Raw genomic sequence first — 24,191 nt, 5'->3', positions numbered from 1 at the left:
AATGTTACCATCACTGTCTCTATGACCTGTCTGCTGTCCTCAAGCTGTGCCAGGGGCCCAAGAAGGTTTGGGACAGTGTCTCTGTTCTGATCACCTCTGTCAAGATGAACCATACAGCCACTTCCCCTTGAGTCCTGTTCTTCCCTGATGCATTACCAGGGAAGAAGAGCTCAGGTGCATTCTGCTGTGGAGCCCATAGAATTCTCTCTCCTTTCACCAACCGCTAGCTTAGAGGGGCCAATAGAGAGCTGCTCTTCCCCTGTTTCTCCAAGACATTTAATCTAAACCCTCACACTTTGCCTATATCTGCTAGCTCTTGCTGCATAACAACTCCCCAAAACTTAATATCTCATAACCCACATCTCTTATTCCTCACAATTCTGTGGGTCAACTGGGTGGTTCTTTTAGTTTGAGTCAGTTCAATTGAGCCTGGAGGGGATAACATCTTTCTATTCAAAGTGTACTCAGACCAGCAGCTCCCAGGAACTTAGAAATGTAGACTCTGGCCCCACACCAGGCCTAATGAGACAACTTCTGAATTTTTACAACATCCCCAGGAGGTTTATATATGTACATTAATTTTTGAGACACACTAGTCTAGGATATCTTCTCTCGCCTGTCTGGTGGTTAGGAGGTTGTTTGGTCTGGGAAGCCTCAGCTGGGAAGGCTTATTCTCTCATCCATGAGGCTAGCCCAGGCTTACTCACATGGTGACTTCAGGGTTCCCACAAGCAGTAAGAGGGCAATCTTCATAGTGGAAGCCTTTTTCAAGTCTCTGCTTGTATCATATTTGCTACTGTCCCATTGATCGAAGCAAGTTGCAAGGCCATCCCAGAGTCAGTATTGACAAAGGGCGTGAACAGAGGAGGGCAGAACACTGGTTCTTTTTAAAACCTACCACACTCTACTGGAGTTTATGTTTTTGAAATAAAACACCAATGACATTTTGCATTCTGCCCAGCCACATCTCTCCACTCAGGTGAGCACAGAGCCACCTACTTGCTTAAAAGAAGAGAGGAGGGTGGAAGTAAAAACATGGGGAAGGAAAAGTTATAGATTAATATTGGAAAATAATATTTTTGCCACAAAGGAGAAGATAGGTATAGACATAAGTGATATATGGATCTGGTTGTGGAAAAGTGAGAGATTATCTAACACAGTTTCATTTTCTCTATGAAGTATAAGGTAAGGTCATTTGTTGAGATGGGGAGGGATGGTGGAGGGCAAAGAGAGGTATCAAAGGTCTAAATAGAATAGACCTCTCCTCTTAGATTTTGCTAATTAAGGAATGAAAAGACAGAGGACCACAAGTTTAGGTTATGGGCAGAGTGTTATTAAAATAACAGTCTGAGGTCTCCTTGCTGAATATGAAAATGAAAAGAAACTGGGGGTAGTGGTCAATGAGGTTAGAGAGTAGAAAGGATTTGAACAAGTGATTGAAAGCAGAGAGAATTGTGGACAGACGGTGGATGCTTAAGCTACTTATTGCATAGGTGGAGTAGTTTCTGTGATTAAAAAGACTGGAGAAAGTATTTGGAGATATTCTGAGTTTTCCAATTTGAACACCTTCCCCTTGTGATGAGATTTGCTTTATATCTTCCATTAATTTTACAACCAACACCTTCTCCAAAGGGATGTTAATTATTCTTGTTCATTATCCCGCTGAATCAAATAAAAAATTATCCTTTTTAGTTCTTTTTTTAGATTTCAGGAACTATGAGCTCAATCTGCCTCTTGGACTTCCTGTCACTTTTTCATCCATCCTTGAGTACGTCCCTCCTTATGGGCCCTTGTAAACACTGAGCTCCTGAGAAACTCCGCCATCTTCCTGCTCTGATTCTGTAAATATTTTTGCTCACGTGTGTCAGAATAGTGTAGGTTATGCTGTAGTAATAAATGACCCCAAAATCCCCTAACACCAGAAAGTACAGAGGCACTAAAAATCATCGCATTTCACAAATGAGTAAACAGATCCTCAGAATGTCTGTAAAATGTGCACGCCCCTCAGGGGGCAAAACCCTAATGAACACACTTTAAATTTCACCAAGACTATACTTTAATAACTAAATGTGCCACGTGAATGCAGTAGTGCCTCAGATTCCCCTGGACCACCATGCACTGTGCAATCACGTATTTATTTATTTTTTCACAATCCTCACCGGAGGATATCTTTTTATTTATTTTAGAGAGAGGGGAAGAGGATGGGGCGAGAGACAGCGATGTGATAGAGAAACATCAATGGGCTGACTCCTTTATGCGATCTCACCCCTGGGGATCGAACCCGCAACCTTTTGGTATATGAGACCCGTTCCAGCCAACTGAGGCAACTGGCCAGAGCTAAGTCGTGTATTTTTGTCTTAGTGGAGTTCTCCATCCAGAGCTCAGTAACACTCATTCTCGGGCTGATGTGGGCACTGGATGTAGATAGTAATCAGGAACCCTACTCTAAATAGTGTGAAAGCAAGTCTACCTATGATAGAGATGGCCAGTCAGGGGACATGTAACAAGAGAGGCTGTGGAGATCTCTGGGTGGGACCCACATCCCGTCACTGGGTAGGGTACATTCTGTACACATGAGCCCCTCCCTTGCCTGAAGTTAATTCGTGAAGACTTGACTTCATTACAAAGGGGTTGGGGAAGGTGGGGTCTGGCTGGGTGCGTCCCAGCCGGTGTCTCCACCCCTTGGCAACTCTGCCCAAATCAGGCAGATCCTCTGGCGAACCCGGGCCATTAGAGAGGCGGGGAGAAAGTGCGGGCGAGGCGGGGTGGGGCGGGGCCGGCGGCTGCCAAGATGGCCAATAGGAGACTCTCCAGCCTCGGAACCAAGAGAATGCAAGGGCGCCACCTAACTAGCACCACTGCCTCACAAGTTTCCCCTTGTGGACGCACAGTCCTGGTGGCTCCGCTCCTCCCAGCTCAGAGGGGCCCAAAGGAGCTGGAGGAACGGACTCGGAACGGGATTTCTAAAGAAGGGGAGAAGACTGGCGCCCCACTCTCTCTAGGGGGTTGGTAAACGATGAAGAGCCGGCGGCGGCGGCGCCGGGAGTACTGCAAGTTCGCTCTGCTGTTGGTACTGTACACGCTGGTGCTGCTGCTGGTCCCCTCCGTACTGGACGGCGGCCGTGACGGGGACAAGGGCGCCGGGCACTGCCTGGGCCTGCAGCGCAGCCTGGGCGTGTGGAGCCTAGAGGCGGCGGCTGCGGGGGAGCGCGAGCAGAGTGCAGAGGCGCGGCCTGACACTGAGGGGCACGCAGGCCAGTCCCCGGGTTCCCCTGACAACTTCAGCAGCGCCGTCGGGGAGACGGTGTCTGGCGAGAAACAGCACATCTATGTGCATGCCACCTGGCGCACTGGTTCGTCGTTCCTGGGCGAACTCTTTAACCAGCACCCGGACGTTTTCTACTTATATGAGCCCATGTGGCATCTCTGGCAGGCGCTGTATCCAGGAGATGCTGAGAGCCTGCAGGGCGCGCTGCGCGACATGCTGCGCTCGCTTTTCCGCTGTGACTTCTCTGTGCTGCGGCTGTACGCGCCGCCCGGAGACCCTGCCGCGCGCGCCCCGGACGCAGCCAATCTCACCACGGCCACTCTCTTTCGCTGGCGGACCAACAAAGTCATCTGCTCGCCTCCCTTGTGCCCCGGTGCGGTCCATGCCAGGACAGAGGTTGGCCTCGTTGAGGACGCCGCCTGCGAACGCAGCTGCCCACCAGTGGCTCTGCGAGCCCTGGAGGCCGAGTGCCGCAAGTACCCTGTAGTGGTCATCAAGGACGTTCGCCTCCTGGACCTGGGTGTGCTGGTGCCCCTGATGCGTGACCCGGGCCTCAACCTGAAGGTGGTGCAGCTTTTCCGAGACCCGAGGGCCGTTCACAACTCGCGCCTCAAATCCAGGCAGGGGCTGCTGCGGGAGAGCATCCAAGTGCTGCGCACCCGCCAGAGGGGCGACCGCTTCCACCGTGTGCTGCTGGCGCACGGCGTGGGCGCTCGCCCTGGGGGCCCATCCCGCGCACTGCCGGCTGCTCCGCGAACCGACTTCTTCCTGACTGGTGCGTTGGAGGTGATCTGTGAAGCCTGGCTGCGCGACCTGCTCTTTGCGCGCGGGGCGCCCGCCTGGCTGCAGCGCCGCTACCTGAGGCTGCGCTACGAAGACCTAGTGCAGCAGCCACGAGCCCAGCTGCGCCGCCTGCTGCGCTTCGCCGGGCTTCGAGCGCTGTCTGCGCTCGACAACTTCGCGCTCAACATGACGCGCGGCGCCGCTTATGGCGCAGACCGGCCCTTCCACCTGTCGGCGCGCGACGCCCGGGAGGCTGTTCACGCCTGGCGTGAGCGCCTGAGCCGCGAGCAGGTGCGTCAGGTGGAGGCCGCCTGTGCTCCGGCCATGCGCCTGCTGGCTTACCCTCGCAGTGGGGAAGAAGGCGACCCCGAGCCGGCCCTGGAGGAGGAGACACTGCAGGAGATGAAGGCCGGTGGCACCACGTAGCCTTCCACCCGCGTCCCGGGGGTGGATCCGAGTAAGGTGGTCTGGGGCAGGGAGGGCCAAGTAAGGGTCTGGGGGAAGTTTGAACCAGCCTGGGGAAGTGGGGAGTGATGCCGTCCCAGATCTCACCCTGTCGGAATAGGTCTGAGCGGTGGGAACGCACTGCTGGCAGAATTTGGGAGAGTCATCAGGATCTCCAGCTTAGCCACCTGCCTTCACAGGAGAGCACCCCGAGATGAAAGAGGTGAAGTCTGGCTGAAGCGGAACCCAGGTTTCTGTACTCCCAGTCCGCTCTGTGAAGTAGGACGTCAGATCATCTGTTGAGAATTAGGGGAGAGGTGGGAAGAGGGATATCAGAGGTCTTGGGAGAGTAGAGAAGATTTGAACGTCTTGAAACTTGAGCCTGGGAATTGAGATGAAAAGCATAGGATTTCGGGGACCATTTGAGGTTGATGCTTATGACTTTTTCTTGACGCCAGTCTGCCCTATGGGGAAACTTTTTGCAACAGTGTTTGCAGGCACAGAAAAAGCCAAAAGCAGGGTTTGGTGGAAAGTTATTAACTCTTATCCTACCTCCCCTAATCTATTTTATATTTCTTCTCTGCCTCTATCTATCTCTCTGATGTGTAGACTCCAGAGCTTTCCTTCTGAGTTCCCAAGCACACAGGCATAGTCAGGCCTCTCTTGCAGCAGTTTTTGCCAGTGTGCATCTCAGGCTCTGATATAGTGGTGTAGAATGGACTTAGCTTTCCTCCTGGCTCATGTGGAGTCTCCCCCCACCCCCACGACTGGTGTTTGCAGGATATTTAACCATATCCCATTTATATCTGTTCCCAAAAGCTGCCTGGTCAGCTTCCTCTAGTGTGGACAAGACCTCAGAGATGGGCTTCCCCTCACTTCACCCGAACCATTTGAGAAATGGAACCTTTAGATTGGCAGTAGCAGCTTTGGCTGTAACTGCGGAAGATGCTTTGTGAAAAGACACTCCCCCCTGCCCCACAATTTTTATTCTTTCTCTGTAAAGCATATATCCTGAGATGCAAAAAATGGTGCTTAAATGATCCCCAAATGTGTTCAGTGTCTGAGTCAGTGTATGGCCTGTAATGTACATTGGCCGAGGGAAGAATTTGTTCTGTATGATGCTGACCTTAGGAGTCTAGTTAGTGGCATGGGGATGAATTTCCCAAAACTGTGTGGGAGTTGGAAGGATGCAGCTTTCTGTACTGTGAAGTCCAGAGGAAGAAAAGCAGTGCCGAGGGGGTGGAAGTGACTTAAGTTTCCATTCATTATTTTATAGTGTAATTCGCTATTCCCCTGGGATGAAGCTCTGTGGACAAAGTTGAAGATGTTGAAGGCGGATTTTGTTGTTGTTAATAGAGCCACGTTTTCTTGGTCGGTTTCTGTAATTGCTAGGAAGTCTGTGTTCCTTCCTGATTTCCAGAGTAAAGGAAGGTAAAGCACAGGGTGACTTGTCACATCTTAACAAAAACATCCTTTCATCTGTTAATCCTCTATTTACAGATATAAGTAAAATAATGGTCCCCAACCCTCCCTTGCAAACCTGAGGGAACCCCTCTCCAGGGCAAATGCTGAAGCATTTTATGGCTTTAAGAATTGACAATCTCCCAGAAACTTTCGCTTTTCCCCATTTTTATTAACATTTATTGAGTGCTGAGTGGGGTGGAGTAAGAAAGAGAATAGAGAGGAGGGTTAGAAGACAGGATTTCATCCTCTGGAATCTGTGAGGGTGACTGTGGGGGAAGATACTGGTGCTGCTGTTTGGAAGGCCAACAGGGCTTTCTCTCCAGGGCTGCAGGGACATCTGGGAGCCAGTTTTAGGTTCTCCCATACTTTGGTAACTAATCCCTTCCTCCCACATTTCTGCTGGAATTATTGGGCACTTACCATGTCTCCACCAACATCATTGACCCCACTAATGAGTTTATAAAAATCTGTCACACTCTAGGGAAGAGAAGGGGATGGAACCTTATGTGCCGTGGATTGAGTTGGGCATTGTATATATATCATTATTTTGACATATTATCAATTTTACAGATGAAGAATCTGAGACTCAGAGAAGTCAAGTAATTTTCCCAAAGTCACACCTGGGCTGGTGAGGGTATAGCAGCTTTTCTGTTGGACCCCAGAGTTCAAAATCTCTCCATTATGACACACCCTTACCTGGGCCCCCTGAGCGTCCGCTGCCAGCACCTTTGGCACTCCAACCAGGCTTAGAGACTAATCTGGGATGGGAAACACATTTAGCTTTATTACTAGTATGTTCCAACCACTGAAAAAAATCAATAAAATATCCTTGAGTTGCCAACAACAACCTACACAGGAAAGCTGGTAACTATAAAGCCATCCTCATAGCTGTTCTTTTCACAAGGCATCTGAGCATTTCCTCAGCTCATCCGTGAAGAAGGGCTACACATTAATTGACCTGAGTAACTTCTGGGTGGTCCGTCCATACCTGACAACCAGGATTTGCCAGGGAGGGAGTCAGTGTGATTTTTTCAGGGCTGAATGGGGACCCCAGCACCCTAAATTAAGTCACCAAGGACCCCCGGCTCTTTCCATCTTTTACAATTTTCTGGATTTCATTCACCAGCTTATCTTCCCACTGCCACAAGATGGTAGCCTCAGCAACATCACTTCCTCATACAACTACTCAGGGTTGTTAAAATGCAGAAAGAAAGGAAACTGGTTAACAAATAAGGAGTGGAAGTGTTTCCCCTTATCTGTCTCTCTTTCCTTCAATATGATTATAGAAACCTTTCCCAGAGCCCCTTGCCCCCAACCAACTTCCTTTTATGTCTCATTGGCTAGAGCTGATTGGGTCAGATGGCCTACTCTAGCCTAAAAATCGGTGAAAGGGACTAGGATCGTCATGATTGGCGTGGACCATTTTACATTCACCTGAGGAGTTTTTGTTTCTAATGTCAATACCTGAGCTCCACCACTGGAGATACCAATATAATTGGTCTGGTGTAGGGTCCAGGCACTGGGATGGTTTAAAAAGTTCCCCAGGTGACTCTACTGTACAGATAAATTGAACACCACTGACTTAGAGCAGTCATGGTTCATCCCCCAGGCTAGGTTGCTGACACTGGAAAAAGATCAGGATGGAGGGTCTATTAATGAGCAGCAAACTGTCTGCCACAGTAATTTATGTGAAAGAACTTGGAACTGTGAAATTCCAAGCAGATGTACAATGTTAATATGGAAAGGGGAAAATGTCTTAAGTTATTCATGGATCTATTTATCACCCTCTCACATTCCTTCAAATGCTTTGTTTTCTGTACTTCTTATCTAATAATGCATCTTGTGTTCTGTCCACTACAGTTCTAAGCAGACTGATTTGCTGTCCTATCCTTTTCAGAATGTCTCCCTTTGACCTCAACCTTTGGTAAGACCAAGGATTTCATTCCTGTAGACATTTAAGACACCTTGGCCTTTTTTTCTTGACAAGACAGATGGATCCTTTGAATGAAATTAGAAAAGGAGATAAATGCACTGTAACCTAATTCTCAACAATCAGAATCCAAACAGAAAAAGAAATGACCAGCCACTAACAAATCCGTAACATCATTTTTTAAAATATGTTTTCATTAATTGTTTTTTAGAGAAAGAGGAAGGAAAAGAGAGATAGAAACATTGATGTGAGAAAGAAACATCGATCAGCTGCCTCCTGCATGCTCCCCACTGGGGGACTAAGCTGAAACCCAGGCATGTGCCCTGACCGGGAATCAAACCCGGACCTCTCAGTCCATGGGATAATGACTCAATCCACTGAGCCACACCGCCCAGGCCCTAACAGAATTTTGAAAGTAATTCCATTTTAATCAGGCTATTATGGTCCAAAAGGTGTATGCATAAAGATCACTGAAAGGAGAACCTCTTGCTTAAACACAGACTGCCTGTGAACTGGCATTGGTTCAACATTGTTCCTACATGGAATTTCTCATTCAAGAAAATTTGTCTAAATTCCCAATTGTAAGGCATTGTGAGTGCTGTGTTCATGCCAGAGGACTGGAAGTTAAGAATGATAGTGTGTGTGTGTGTGTGTATGTGTGTGTGTGTGTGTGTGTGTACGTACGTACACATAGATAGGTGCCTAAGTGGCAGGGCTGCAGTAAGGTGCAAAGAATTTCTAAAACCTCACCCATATCCAAATCCTTATTGCTCCCCTGTGTGGAGCTCCCCCTTGGGGCTGCCTTCACAGACAGGACCCTATCAGTTTGTGGGGGATTTGGTATTTAGGAAAAATCAAGATTTATTCAAGAAATCTGGTAAGCCAGGCAGTGGAGAAGGCTTGTCCTGTATAGTGATGTATGGCCATAACATAGTAACAGAGTCATTCCTTGGCTCATATGAAACCAGATTTTATATTAGGGTGCAGGAACCCAGGCATCAGGGCCTGGCTCTCCTGATTACTACTTAATTGACCTTTGACAAGTCCCTAAGCCTTTTTGGCTTTAGTGTTCTTACTAATAAGAAGAGGAGGTTGAATTAAGAGGACTTCCAAGATTTATTGGTGCTAAGGGGAGGTTACATTTATTTAGCACTGTGTTACTTGCTTAATGCATGTGGTTTGAGATAGTCCCCATCTTAGCTTTAAGAGGGAGATAGTATCTCCATTTTATGGATGGGGAAACAAGCTCAGACAAATTGGGTAATTGTCACAGATAACACAGCCAGAGGATTAAACTCAGGTGCTGTCTTTTTTATTTTATTTATTTTTTGTTACTCCTCACTCAAGGATATCTTTCCATTGATTTTTAGACAGAGTGGAAGGGAGGGAGAGAGAGAGAGAAACATTGATGTGAGAGAGACACATCAATTGGTTACCTCCCACATGACCCTGACCAGGGCCAGGGATCGAACCTGCAACTCAGGTGCATGCCCTTGACTGGGAATCAAACTCTTGACCCTTTGGTCCAAAGGCTGGCACTCTAATGGCTGAGCCAAGTGCTGTCTTTTTTGAAACTAGTGTTGTTGTTTTTTAAAATTTATGTATTTATTTTTGTTACAGATGTTTCTTTTTACCCCTATTGACACCCTCCTCCCAACTCCACCTCTCCCCCAGCATTATTGTCTATATCCTTGTTTACACATACATGCATAAAAGTTCTGTGGTTATCTCTTCCCTCCCCCCACACCCACCTCTTCTGAGATTTGTCAGTCTGTACCCCAGTTCCATGTCTCTGAGTCTATTTTGTTCCTCAGCTTCTTTTGTTCATTATATTCCACAGATAAGTGAGATCATGTGATATTTGTCTTTCTCTGATTGGCTTGTTTCACTTAGGATAATACTCTCCAGGTCCTTCCATGATGACTCAAAGAATAAGAGATCTTTCTTTCTTACAGCAGCATAGTATTCCATTATGTATATGTACCACAGCTTTTTTATCCACTCATCTACTGATGGACACTTGGGCTCTTTCCATATCTTAGCTATTGTAAATAGTGCTGCTATGAACACAGGAGTACATATATTCTTTCTGATTGGTGTTTCAGTCTTCTTATGGTATATTCCTAGAAGTGGGATTACTGGGTCAAATGGCAGTTTAATTTTTAATGTTTTGAGGAAACACCATACTGTTTTTCATAGTTGCTGCACCAGTCTGCATTCCCACCAGCAGTGTACTAGAGTCCCCTTTTCTCCACACCCTCGCCAGCACTTGTTGATGGCAGCCATTGTGGCAGGTGCGAGGTGATACCTCCTTGTTGTTTTAATTTGCATCTCTCTGATGATTAGTGATGTTGAGCATTTTTTCATATGTCTCTTGGCCATTTGTATGTTCTGTTTGGAGAGGTATCTATTTAGGTCCTCTGCCCATTTTTAATTGGGTTCTTTGTCTTCCTTTTGTTGAGTTGTATGAGTATTCTATATATTTTGGAAATTAGCCCCTTATCTGACATATCATTGGCAATTATGCTCTCCCATATAGTGAGTTCCCTTTCCATTTTGATGGTTGTTTCTTTTGCTGTGCGGAAGCTTTTTAGTTTGATGTAGTCCCATGTGCTCATTTTTTTCTTTATTTCTATTGCCTTAGGCATTGTATTAGTGAAAATTCTGCTGCCTGTGATGTCTGAAATTTTATTGCCTGCATTTCTTCTAAGATTTGTATGGCTACATTGGTCACATTTAAGTCTTTTATCCATTTTGAGTTTATTCTTATATATGTTGTAAGTTGGTAGTTTAGCTTCAATTTTTTGCATGTAGCTGTCCAATTTTTGAAACTAGTGTTTTAATTTTTTTAAAGAAATAATATATTCATATGGTGAAAAAAGTTCAACAGTATGTAAAGATATAAAATACCTGCCAGTCTCACTTGCTGGAAGCAACCAATACATTTCTTGTAATATATGTCTAGAAATGTTTTATGCAAACTCAAATACAAATAAATAACCTTTAATGTAGTTAAATCTTTTTATTTTTAATTCCTTAAATTTTTAAAAGCTGAAGTATAAGTAGGGTAATCTTATGTAGCAAAGGATATATGCTTTGTACATTTTGAGGAAGTAAAGTTCTTTAAAGTTGCACTAACTTTTGCTCCCACAAGCTGTTTCTTGCAGTGTCTGTTTCCTAGACTTTCAACAACATGGATTTATCTATTTTTTCTATATAGGCTAGTCTGATGAGTGGAAAATCCTTTTTGCCAGTACCCTGGCTCTCTCTGTCCCTGCAGTTCATCTCAAACAATGCATAACTGCTTCACATCTAAGGTGTGAACCCGAATGCCAAGATGTCATCAACTTCTTAGACCCTCCACAGTCCACATGTATTTGGAAAGTTCATGTCTGTGATTCTTTTGAAGGACTGGATACATTTTGAAATAAAAATGATCCTCCCTTTTTAAAACCACACTTACACATGCTGTCAGGTTTTAGCAAGTTTCTTGTTAAGATGGCCTTCTTCTGGTACTGTTGCTGTGGATTGTACCTGTTCACTTGAACTTCACCTATTTCAGGACACTCTCACTGGGAAAATTAGGCTGATTTTAAATAAGGTTTAACTCTTCATACATCTTCTCTATGCTCTTGAGAGAGGTCCTTGTAGTCTACAGGAGGGTAGAATTGTCCATTTGCAGTTGCTGAGGCAGGATTCACAGAGTTTTCAAAGAGGTATTTTTAGTCTGGGCAGAGATTTTCTTCCCATGAATACAAATGTAATATAAATAGTTGGCAATGATGCTCTTTAAAAAAAAAAAAAAAAAAAACATTTATAAGCAGCTGGCTTAAAATTCCTCAGTCCGCCTTTTCTCAGGCTCAGCATGAGCAACACAGAAAAGAATGAAACTAAAAAACTAAAATGGCCTTGTTTTTTTGTGTCTGACGTTCTAGTCTAACAACGTGACTAATAAATGAAGCTCTCTCTCGGTGAGGGCTCCTGGTTCCTCATCCTTTTGCTTTGTAGTGGAACCGAAAGAACTTGCTCTATTGAAAGAAACATTTCTGGTTATGTGCAGTATAGAGGAAGAACAGTAGAGACTAAGAAACAACCCTGGCCCAAGTTCAAGAACACAGGGAAGTGAACTGTTTGGGAGCAGAATAGGAAGCAGTTTCAATTGGAGAAAAGTTGCAGAGCTCAATGATGTCTTTGTGACAATTGGAGTCCTTCCGTTTTGTTCCCTGCCCCCCTTGGCCAACAGGCATCAAGCCTACAGCTGGCCTTGTTCATATTAAAGACTGTCATTGTTGGATGCTGGGAAGAAACTGGAGCATCAGCTGATAGTGAATATATATATATATATATATATATATATATATATATATTATCATATATATATATATATTATCATCACCTGAGGATATTATTTTAGAGAGGGGGAGAGAGAGGAACATCAATGTGAGAGAGAAACATCGATGGGCAGCCTCCTGTACGCACCCTGACAGGGAATCAAACCTGCAACCTTTTGGTGTATGGGACACCGTCTTTTGTTAATCCTCACCCAAGGATATTTTTCCATTGATTTTTAGACAAAGTGGAAAGGAGGGAGGAACAGGGGGCAGAGAGAGAGAGATCCATGTTGGAGAGATATATCAATTAGTTGCCTCCCACAAGTGCCCTGACCAGGGATCAAACCTGCAACTCAGGTATGTGCCCTTGACTGAGAATCAAACCCATGACTTTGGTGCGTGGGCTGACGCTCTAACCACTGAGCAACACCAGCCAGGGCTGATAGTGAATATTTTTAAATGAGAGGATTAAGAGGCTGTGATAAACAACCACCATATTTGACTTCCATGCTGACCATGTTTAGAGTGAGCAGATTCTCCTCCCCTTAGGAGTCACATGCCAAAATTAGCCACCAAGGGAGACATGTTTTTATTCATTGAACGGACGCTCTTTCTGTTAACACTCCTGTCACAGGTGTGTTAAAAGAAGCCCCAGAAGTCACAGGAGAGTTGTGAGGGCCCAAGGTAATCTTTGGCCCTCCCATCAAGAAGCCTCACATCTGGCCTGAAATCCAAATGCCTAGAGGGATGGTTTGGAGAGATAATATTGTGTGATTAAGATTGATTGGGTATTGTAACCAGCAGCCTGGAATCAGAGAAAACGGCCTAACTGAAGGACTGACACAGAACATGACAGAGACATTTCGTAAGGTATGGAGGGCAGTAGGAGTGCAGACTGTGAGTTCTTTAGTAAAGATGATGAACTGAAGAGAGTTATGAGCAGCCCCTAGTGTGAACTGGGAGGCTAACTAACTAAAGCAGTCCTTACATACATACGGATAAAGTGAACATTAGGGGAAAATATACCAAAGCTTAGAATTCATTTTCCCCATGACTTAAGACCAGACTTTACCAAAAAAGATGCATTAGTGCCTTGGAGAGATGATGGGAACAGTAAGCCAAAAATACTAAGATGAAAATAATGTTTTAAAAATAGAACTTCCTGCCCTGGCTGGTTTGGCTCAGTGGTTGGAGCCTCGGCCTGCGGTCCAGAGAGACCCGGGTTCGGTTCCCACTAGGGGCACGTGCCTCGGTTGAAGTTTGTCCCTGGCCCTGGTTGGGTCGTGCGGGTGGCAACCACTCAATGTGTCCCTTTCACGTTGATATTTCTCTCTCTCTCTCTTCCTCTCTCCCTCCCACTCTATCTGAACAAAAAAATGGAAAAATGTTCTCGAGTGAGGATAAAAAAAAATAGGACTTCCTTTCAAACAGTGTGGAGTTTGGCATATGTTAAATAGACAGATTTTAGAAGCAATAAAAGCAGATGCTGTCTCTTGCTCTAATAAAGGATATCACCAACACAGATATAATAAAGGAAAACAATATATTTTTCAGGTTCTGAAAACAACAAAAATGTTACATGTTGTTGCCTAAGGACAGCTAAGGATAGCAAAGGGGGCTGTTTCACAAAAAAAAAAAAAAAAGAGAGAGATGGTTGGCTGAAAACAAACACCCCCCACCCCCGCCAAAGAACAACAAAACTCTTAGCATGATTGAATGCCTTTTACATTAATTCTATCTTTATTTCTCAACAATCAAAGGGGAAGAGAAATACTTTAAATCTCGGGAAAAATCCATGTGCTACTCCTAAGTATGGCGATCTCTGGCAATGCTACAGGCCCCGGGGGGGAGGACTGGTTTACATGCTCCAGTGTCCTGTGCCAACATAAACCTACTCTTAGCCATGAGGCCTTTATTTCCACCAGCCTTTGGACAGGACTAGGAAAGGGAGGAACAGACACAGCGCCTCACTCTGTAGGAAGAGCTACCTGAAATGACAGGCTAGACTTGGGCTGACACACAGACTCTATATACTGACCAACCATCCTAACCTATGAGTTCTAAAACTGATGAGGGCAGCCCCAGTGTCCTCCACCCCACCTTCAGCCACACTATTGGCTGATGGCTCCAGTGGAGGCCAAAGGGCTGCCTGAGTAGCAGGTGCAAACTCTGGTCACTTACAAGCCCCGTGCCCTTACTCATCCCTGCCACCCCCACTTGGTAGATGACAAACATCTGTAGGTGGGTTGTCAAATATATTTTTTAAATACTGACTCGGTTCCTTTATTTGACTTGGAAATGACCTTACTCATAAAAGCAATTATGTCTGCCAATTAAAATTATATCTCGAAGCAGGTCAATGAAGGGAAAAAACAAAAGTCAACTAGGCAAACTCAGCTCTTTCCAAATTGTATTAATACTGGTTTGGAGTACATTCATTATGATCTCAAGTGAACTCAAGAACTTGGGAAAATTTTAGTTGAGGGTGGGGTATGATAAAATTGGAAACATTATTTAATTCTATTGGGAAATATAATGGCCATTTAATTATTGCACTGGCTGACCGTGGGGCTTGACTAATGACTCACAGGGATTGAGGTTTTACTCTGATTTCTGGAGCAGAAAAGTGGTTCTTTTCTTCCTACTGTGGGCAGGGAGGAGGATGGTAGGGAGGCAGCTCAGCTCTTTACATGGGCTGCCCAGGTCCAGGCAAATGACTTCTCCCCAAATTTTTCCCCAAAGTCTCCAGGCAAGAGTTTTGTTTGTATTTTACTCAATCTCTGTTTTCACCTGAAGCAAGAGTTGTTTCAAGTATTAAATATAACTGAAACTGTTATTGACTAGTCCAAGTATTCTTGCACCCTTTGCAAAATTAAAAGGGTGAAAAGATTGAAAGTCTTTTCAGATTGAAAGTCTGAAAATGCTGTATCACATTTATGCTGTTTAAAGTGCATTTCTAGGCTATTTAGGGGGAGGATTGCAGTTAGATTAGCAAACTAAATGTTTCCTATTACATTTTGCTTTAGAGTCACAATGAAAGAATGCTTGCACTTTGATATTTCTTGTATTTAAAGTATTATTTTACCATCATCCCTAAGTAGTTCCTTTTAAAAAATCAATAACTAAATGGCTCTATTGTAAACATTGTCAGTCATTTCCATTTTCCTTGGCACTGCATTTCACTGATTGGGGGTGAAAACAGAAAGGTTAAGAAAGCTTAACCCAAGTTAACAGATAAGCTTAGACGGTAACATCATCTACAGAGGGTGGTTCCAGGGTCAGATGCGGGGAGAAGACCCTACAAGAACATTTTGCCATTGAAAAGTAGGCTAACGTCCTCAACCCATTTGTTCTGGAGTGGGTCCAGCAGGAAGTAGGTTACAATGGGCTGGAAAGTAATTCACCAGTGATAACGGGACCTGCTGAATTCCCGGAAATCTCAGATCCCTCAGCCCAAGTGCCAAGTCCCAGCACCAACTTATAGCATTTTGGTGCTAAACCCAGGACGCTGCCCTGGCACAAGCAAGTGGGCAGAGACAGATGAATGCTTCCGGAGACAAAACCAAGAAAAATCTGAAGAAGGGCAGGTAATAATCTACAAGTGCAGTTCAAGGAAGGAAGTGAGGTGCCCACGCAACTTCCCAGATCCACTTGGGAGGCCTAGGGCTCAGTACCTGACTTGAAAGGGGACAGGAAGGCCACTGAGAAAGGCAGAGCTGCAAGTTCATATGGTTGACTCTTCTGTTCTCAAACTTTATAGCAAGCAGGAAGTTGACTCTTCCTCCTCCCCCATCCCAGCTGAAAAAGTATGATTAGATTGCTAAGAGTGTGTCTTCCTGAGTTCTTCTGTTGTAGACCTGGAGGTTCAGCACAGCCAACTGCATGCAATCCCAGTACAGACTCTTTAACCCAGAAAGGAGTTTCCCTTTGATGACAGTGAGGCTATTAGGAGGTCACCCAGCTGCATTTAAGGCCTGGCTGGTCATTTAAATACTCAAGGGAACTGTAGCAAAGGCCATAAAATACACCCAACTCATTGGAATATGACTTTGAATATTTAAATAAACAACCCATGTTTTTAAAGTGCAAGGGAATTTGTGAATTTAATATTAAGGAATATTTTCACATTTTAGTGCCACATATTTAAAAATACTTTTATGCATGCTTCAAATAATAATAATATACAGAAATTGTTACCAAACTCAAGGTGTTCGCTGCTTGGGGTACTCTGTTAAAAAAATGAGATGCATTTGTTGCAAGATAGTTTTTATTTGCAGCAAGTAAAGAAGACAAGAGATTCATATCCAAAGCTCTGCCTCCCTGAAGGGAGGCTTAGCCATTGATTATATGCACTATTTGGTCAATTATATTTTGATTTCTTCTTTGCAGTTTGCTACTTTCATCCCACTGAGTTCCTTGTCAGCTCATCCTGTTTATTGCTGCATCTGCAAAATACTGTGCTATACTTTTAACATTTAGCAAGAAATAACATTTAGAACTGCTCAGACCTTGAGATCATTGTCCTATCTAACAAAATCTCTATAAATCTGAAAATTAATTTTACTAAGACAATTTTTAATTATTTTTTTTAAATTTCATACAAGATAGGTCTTTAATACTCTTGACTTAGGAATGACCAGAAGGGTTTACACTTATTTCAGGTGGTTCAGGCAGAAACAAACATTTCCATTCTCCCCAAACTCTGGGTAAGTGGAAATAGTTTTAACGAAGAAGTTTAGTAGCCCTGACCAGTTTGGCTCAGCAGTTAGCGCGTTAGCTGGCCTGAGGACCAAAGGGTCAAATGTTTAATTTCCGGTCAAGGGCAAGTAGCTGGGTTGCAGGTTTGATCCCCAGCCCCAGTGAGGGTTGTGCTGGAGGCAACCAATGTGTCTCTTTCACATCATGTTTCTCTTTCTCTCTGTCTCTCTGCCTCCCTTCCACTCTATCTAAAAATCAATGGGAAAATATCCTCGGGTGAAGATTAACAAAAGTTTAGTAGCTTAACATTTAATTCTTCCTTGTCAAACATTTAGTAGTTGGAAGAAAAGGCAAGGCTAGCTACTTGGTCACTGTAGATGGCTGATAAACTGAGTGTTTGGTTTTTAAATATGCACCCAAAATTGAGTATTTCATAGCTCCAACTAAATAGGGCCCCAATGTATTAGGAATAGTGGGGTCTGGAGTGAATTTAATTTTTAATCCTATGTCTAAAACACTGGGGGCTTAAGAATTTTGAGGGACATCACGCTAGGAATTCATGGGCATGTTTATATTTTAAACACAATACAAATATTGGAAATGGTAGGAGAGTTGCTGATAGTTTTTTTAGTCTACTTCGGGGCTACAGGCTCCATGAAGATACAAATCAGAACTGGAAAGTATATGAACATCCCTGCCCTGGTTCAGTAACATTCGGGAACTAGAGACCAAAATGGGAGGATAGGAACCCATTTTTATTGTGAAGAAAGAAAGGGCCTTGTGAGGTTGCTGCCTGTATACTGCGGGCTGTCCCACCAGGATTAGCAGGACTTCAGAACAGTTCTTCATATATTCCAGAGGCAGTAATAGATCTTTCAGAGCTCCTGTCTCTCCTCTCCTCCCACCTTGTACTACCAGGGATCTGATAAAAATTTGAACTTGAGTGAAAAGCAGTTTTCCAGGTAGAAAAAACCTTTAAAGGTTTTTAATAAAAGGATTTAAAGAGTGCTTATGGGTCCAGAAGTTGGACTGGTAGCATCTCCATAAATGTTTGTCAGGACATGGGATCTGACCAGGTAGCATTTAGCACTTGGTTAGTCATTGATTGAAAACCATCCTGAATTACTGCCAACTTGTTTCCAGGTCTTAAAAACAACCCAAATGGAGAGCTGAACACATTGCACAAGAAACAGTGACAGAGGAAAATGGTGTTTTTTGTTTGTTTGTTTTTAAAATATGTTTATATTGATTTTTTAGAGAAAGAGGAAGGGACAGAGAGATAGAAACATCAATGTGAGAGAGAAACATGGATCGGCTGCCTCCTGCACACTCCCGATTGGGGATCGAGCCCACAACCTGGGCATGTGCCCTGACTGGGAATTGAACTGGGGCCTCTCAGTCCATGGGACGATGCTCAATCCACTGAGCCACACCATCTGGGTGAAAATATTTTATTTTAAAACAATTATACATTTGTAGGAAGTTACAGAAACAGTACAGAGAGGTCCACTGTACCCTGCATCCAGCTTCCCCCAATGTTAACGTCTTATATGTAGATCAATATCAACACCAGGAAATCGACATTGGTACAATCTATAGACCTTATTTGGTTTTCAACAGCTTTTACATACACTCCTTTTGAGCGTATTTGTGTGCACAGATCTGTGTAATTTTATTACATATAATGTAAACACCACTACAATCAATACACAGAACTATTCAATCTGCACACAAAGAAACTCTCTGTGCTGCCCCCTTTATAGTTACATCACCCACCCTATTCTACACCTATGTTTGCTTTTACAAGGTTTATATTTTTTATTTTGTCTTTCCTTACAAATTTAAAGATAAGCTTGTCTATGTCTTCACTTAATTCTGTGCTTCATTTTGAGTAAATTTTTGAATAACGTGTGAATTTTAGGTCAAGGTTTATTTATTTTTTTGTCTGTGGATGTCTAAAGACTATCCTTTCTCCAATGAATTGCTTTTATACCTTTGTCAAAAATCAGTAAGCCATACACATATGTATGTCTCTTTTGGGGTGTTTTTCTTCTCCATTGATCAATGAATCTGTCCTTTCACCAATACCACACTGTTTTAATTGATGTAGTAAGATGTAGCTTAACATTGAATAGTGTGATTATTCCTACTTTATTCTTTCTCAAAAAGGTTTCAGCTATTTTAGTTTCTTTGTCTTTCCATGTAAATCTTAGAATAAGCTTGTGTCTATGTACAAAAGGCACTGATGGACTTTGATAAGAATTTTGTTAAACCTTTAGATCAATTTGGGGAAAATTGACATCTTTACTATGTTGAGTCTTCTAATCTATGAACCTATTTATGTCTTTCTATTGATTTACATCTTGTTTGATTTCTTTTATTGGTGTTTTGTAGTTTTTAGTATACAAGTTCTTTACTTGTTTTGTTCAATTTATATCCAAGTATTTAATTTATTTTGAGTGATTTTACACAGTATGAACTTTAGACCTTCGTTTCAATATGTTCATTTCTAGTATATGTAAATAAAATTGATTTTAAAATATTAATCTTGTGTCCTGCAAACTTTCTCAATTCACTTCAGTTTTTTAATACATTCTTTTGGATTTTCTATGTCTATAATCATATCATCTACAAACAGGGACAGTTTTATATCTTCTATTCCAATCAGTATGACTTTCATTTCTTTTTCTTCTTATTTCATTGGCTAGGACTTCTAGTACTGTGCTGAATAAGAATGATGAGTGCAGACATTTTTGTCTTCTTCCAGATCTTAGGAGGAAAGCATTCAGTCTTTCACCATAAAGAATGAAGTTAGATATTGGTTTATGTAGATTTTTAAAATCAAGTTGAGAAAGTTTCCCTCTATTCCTAGTTTGCTGAGAATTTTTATCAAATGCCTTCTCTACGTTAATTGATTTGATCATGTGCTTTTTTCTTCCTTAGCCTGTTAATATGATGGATTACATGGATTGATTATTGAATATTGAACCAGCTGTGCATCCTTAAAAAAAAAACACCACTTAGGATACTTAACTTTTTTTCATATATTGTTGATTCTGATTACTTGGTTGAGGATTTTTACACCTAAATTCATGAGCAATATTGGTCAGTAGTTTTCTTTTTTGTACTTTGTCTGGTTTTGGTATCAGGGTAATAATGGTGTCATAATTTTGTGAAAGAGATTGTGTAGAATTGGTGTTGATTCTACCTTAAATGTTTGGTAGAATTCTGCATTGAAAGGATCTGTTTTATTAACCAATGCCACCCCAATAAATTCAATTTTTTTTATCCTCACCCGAGGACATTTTTCCATTTTTTGTTCAGATAGAGTGGGAGGGAGAGAGAGGAAGAGAGAGAGAAACATCGATGTGAAAGGGACACATCAAGTGGCTGCCACCTGCACAACCAACCAGGGCTGGGGACAAACTGCAACCGAGGTACGTGTCCTTAGCGGGAACCGAACCGGGTCTCTGTAGACTGCAAGCCAACGCTCTAACCGCTGAGCAAAACCAGTCAGGGCCCAATAAAATCAATTTTAAAAAAGAAAGTAAGCCCAGCCAGTGTGGCTCAATGAATTGAGTGTCGTCCCATGCACCAAGAGGCCACCAGTTTGAATCCCAGTCAGGGCACATGCCCAGGTTGTGGGCCCAATCCCCAGTGGGGGGCATGCAGGAGGCAGCTGATTGATGTTCTCTCTCATCGATGTTTCTGTATTTCTCTCCCTCTTTCTCTCTCTCTAACATCAATAAAGGGAAAAAAGTTTTTAAATAAAGTGAAAATAATTTTTAAAAAGTAAGTAAGTATCTGGGCCTGTAAATTTCCTTTTTGGAGAATCTTAACAATTAATTCAATTTTGTAGTAGTTATGACTTTTCAAATTATCTATTTCACATTGGTCAAATTATGGTAGTTTATGCTTTTTGAGGAATTGGTCTATTTAAATTGTCAAATTTAAGTGAATTATATTTTTAGGGTTTTTTTAATTCTTTCAATGTCTGTGGAGTCTGTAGTGAGATCCCCTATTTCATTGCTAATATTAGTAATTTGTGTATCCTCTTTTTTACTATTAGTCTTGATGGAGATTTGTCAATTTTTTTAATTTTTCAAAGAACCAGGTTTTGTTTCATTGATTTCCTTTATTGTTTTCCATTTTACTGATTTCTGTTCTTAATTATTTACTTCTACGTGATTTGTGTTTATTTTGATCTTCTAGTTTCTTGAGGTGGGTGCTTAGAGTATTGATTTTAGACTTTTTTATTTTCTAATGTAAGCACTTAATGTACTATAAATATTCTCAGCACTGCTATAGCTGTGTCTCACAAATTTTGATATGTTGCACTTTCATTTTATTCAATATATTGTGTTTTTTTTTAATCTATTATGGATTATTTAGAAGGATGTTCTTTAATTTCCAAGATTCTGGAGAATTTCCTGCTACCATTCTGTTACAGACATCTAGTTTGAGTCCATCATGTTTAGAGAACACACTGTATTATTATTTCAATTCTTTTAAATTTGTTCAGGTTTGTTTTATGAACAGGGATATGGTCTAGGTTGTGAATGTTCCATGTATGCTTAAAAAGAATGTGTTTCTACCATTATGTATGTGGATGTTCTATATATGTCAATTCAATCTTACTTGGTTGATGGTATTATTTAATTATTCTATATCACTGTCTAGTAATTCTATCAATTGTTGAGAGAGGTATTGAAGTTTTCAACTATAAAAGTGGACATGTCTATTTCTCCATTTTGTTATTTGTGCTGCATACATACACATTTAGGATTGCTATGTCTTCTTGGTGGGTTGGGAGTCTTTTGTGGTTCCGTATAACTTTTTTGATTATTTGTTCTAGTTCTGTGAAATAAATCATTGGTATCTTGATTGAAATTGTGTTGAATCGGAATTGTGTTGAATTGGATTGCTTTTGGTAGTGTGGACATTTTAACAATGTTAATTCTTCCTATCCATGAGTACAATATATGCTTCCATTTATTTTCATTTCCTTCAATTTATTTCTTATAATTTTTTGAGTACAGGTCTTTTACCTCCTTGGTTAAATTTATTCCTGGGTGTTTTTATTTTCTTTGATGAAATTGTAAATGGGATAGTTTTCTTCATTTTTCCTTTCTGGTAATTCATTATTGTTGTATAAAATGCAACCTATTTCTGGATATTTATTTAGTATCACGCTACTTTACTGAATTCATTTATCAGTTCCAGTAGTTATTTGGTGGCATCCTTAGGGTTCTCCATATACAGTATCATGTCATCTGCAAATAAGGACAATTTTACGTTTTACTTTCCAATTTAGATGCATTTTATGTTTTCTTCTTTTCTGATCACTGTGGCTAGGACACCCAGTACTATGTTGAATAAGAGTGGTGAAAGCAGGTGTCCCTGTCTTGTTCCTGATCTTAAGGGAACTGCTTTTTGTTTTTGCCCATTAAATATAATGTTGGCTGTGGTTTGTCTTATATAGCCTTTATTGCATTGTTATGTTCCCTCTATTCCCACTATGCTGAGAGTTTTTGTCATAAATGGGTGCTGGATTTTGTCAAATGCTTTTTCTGTACCTATTGATATGATTATATGATTTTTATCCTTAATTTTGTTTATGTGGTATATTACATTAATTGATTTGCAGATATTGTACCAACCTTGCATCCAGGAATGAATCACACTTATGGTATATGATCTTTTTAATGTATTGATGGACTCAGTTTGCAAATATTTTCTTGAGGACATGTGTATCTATGTTCATCAGGGATATTAGCCTATAATTATGTTTCTTTGTAGTTTCCTGGTTTTGGAATTAGAATAATGCCTGCCTGATAAAATGAGTTTGAGAGTCCTCCCTCCTCTTGAATTGGTTGGAATAGTTTGAGAAGGATAGGTGCTAGTTCTTACTTTTTTAAAATTATTTTTCTTTATTGATTTGAGAGAGAGAGGAAGGGAGAGGGAGAAAGAGATAGAAACATCAATGAGAGAAAACATCAATTGGCTGCCTCCTGCATGCCCCTCACTGGGGATATGGCTCACAACCTGGGCATGTGCTCTGACCAAGAATCGAACTGGCAACCTCGGTGCATGGCAACCACTGAGCCACACTAGCCAGGCTTAGTTATTTTTTGAGTGTTTGGTAAAATTCTTCTGTGAAGCCATCTGGTCCAGAACTTTTGTTTGTTGGAAGTTTCTTTATTTGTGCTTCAATTTCATTAGTTGTAATGGTCTGTTCAGATTTTCTGTTTCTTCTTGATTTAGTTTTGGGAGATTGTATGTTTCTGGGAGTTTATCCATTTTGTCCAGACTGCCCAATTTGTTGGCATATGGTTATTTATAATACTTTCTTATAATCCTTTGTATTAATTTTGTGTCAGTTGTTACTTCTCTTTCATTTCTGATTTTATTTATTTGGGTCCTCTCTTTTTTCTTGATGAGTCTAATTAGAAGTTTATCAATCTTGTTTATCTTTTCAAATAACTAGCTCTTGGTTTCATTGATCTTTCAAATTGTTTTTGTAGACTCCATTTCATTTATTTCTGCTCTGGTTTTTATTATTTCCTTTCTTCTACTCACTTCAGGCTTTGTTTATTGTGCTTTTTCTAGTTCCCTTATGTGTAAAATTAGATTGTTTATTTGAGATTTTTATTGTTTCTTGAGGTAAGCCTGTAATGCTAGGAATTTCCTTCTTAGGACTGCTTTCATTGTGTCCCATAGGTTTTGGGTTGTTGTGTTCTCATTCTCACTTGTTTCAAGATATCTTTTGATTTCTTTTGATAGTTAACATGTTATTTAGCCATCATGTCTTTGTGTGTTTGTCAGTGTGTTTCTTGTGACTGATTTCTAGTTTCATACCACTGTGGTCAGAGAAGATACTAGATATGTATTTCAATTTCAATCTTAAATTTATTGAGACTTGTTTTTTTTATTTAATTAATTTATTTATTTTTGTTACAGATGTTTCTCCTTTTTCCCCCACTGATACCTCCCACCCCTCCCTCCCCACCCTGTCCCCAGCTTTGTTGTCCATGTCCATTGTTCATGCACACATGCATATAAGTTCTGTGGTTTATTTCCCCCACCCCCTCTTCTTGGGATTGTCAGTCTGTACCCCACCTCCACATCTCTGGTACTACCCCATTCCTCAGACAGTTATGTTCATTATATTCCACAAATAAGTGAGGTCATGTGATATTTGTCTTTCTCTGCTTGGCTTGTTTCGCTTAGGATAATACTCTCCAGGTCCCTGAATGTCATCTCAAAGGATAAG

At 41.8% G+C, this 24,191-nt stretch overlaps 1 protein-coding gene across 2 annotated transcripts in view; it reads left to right on the top strand.

The window, feature by feature from the left end:
* The first annotated feature begins 2,872 nt into the window (after nt 1–2,872).
* CHST7 (carbohydrate sulfotransferase 7) overlaps nt 2,873–24,191 on the top strand; it is a 34,722-nt gene continuing 13,403 nt past the window's right edge. The window contains exon 1 of one of the 2 annotated variants that reach the window (XM_036270630.1): nt 2,873–4,508. In XM_036270630.1, coding sequence (XP_036126523.1) covers nt 3,017–4,477 — 1,461 coding nt within the window. In that variant the 5' untranslated portion in view covers nt 2,873–3,016 and the 3' untranslated portion in view covers nt 4,478–4,508. Of the gene's footprint in view, nt 4,514–24,191 lie in introns of both variants that reach the window. The other variant, XM_036270631.1, reaches the window with a different exon arrangement.

The sequence above is a fragment of the Molossus molossus genome, unplaced genomic scaffold, assembly GCF_014108415.1.
Source record: "Molossus molossus isolate mMolMol1 unplaced genomic scaffold, mMolMol1.p scaffold_m16_p_2, whole genome shotgun sequence".
NCBI classification, from domain to species: domain Eukaryota; kingdom Metazoa; phylum Chordata; class Mammalia; order Chiroptera; family Molossidae; genus Molossus; species Molossus molossus.
This window is presented reverse-complemented; position numbering and strand designations above follow the sequence as displayed.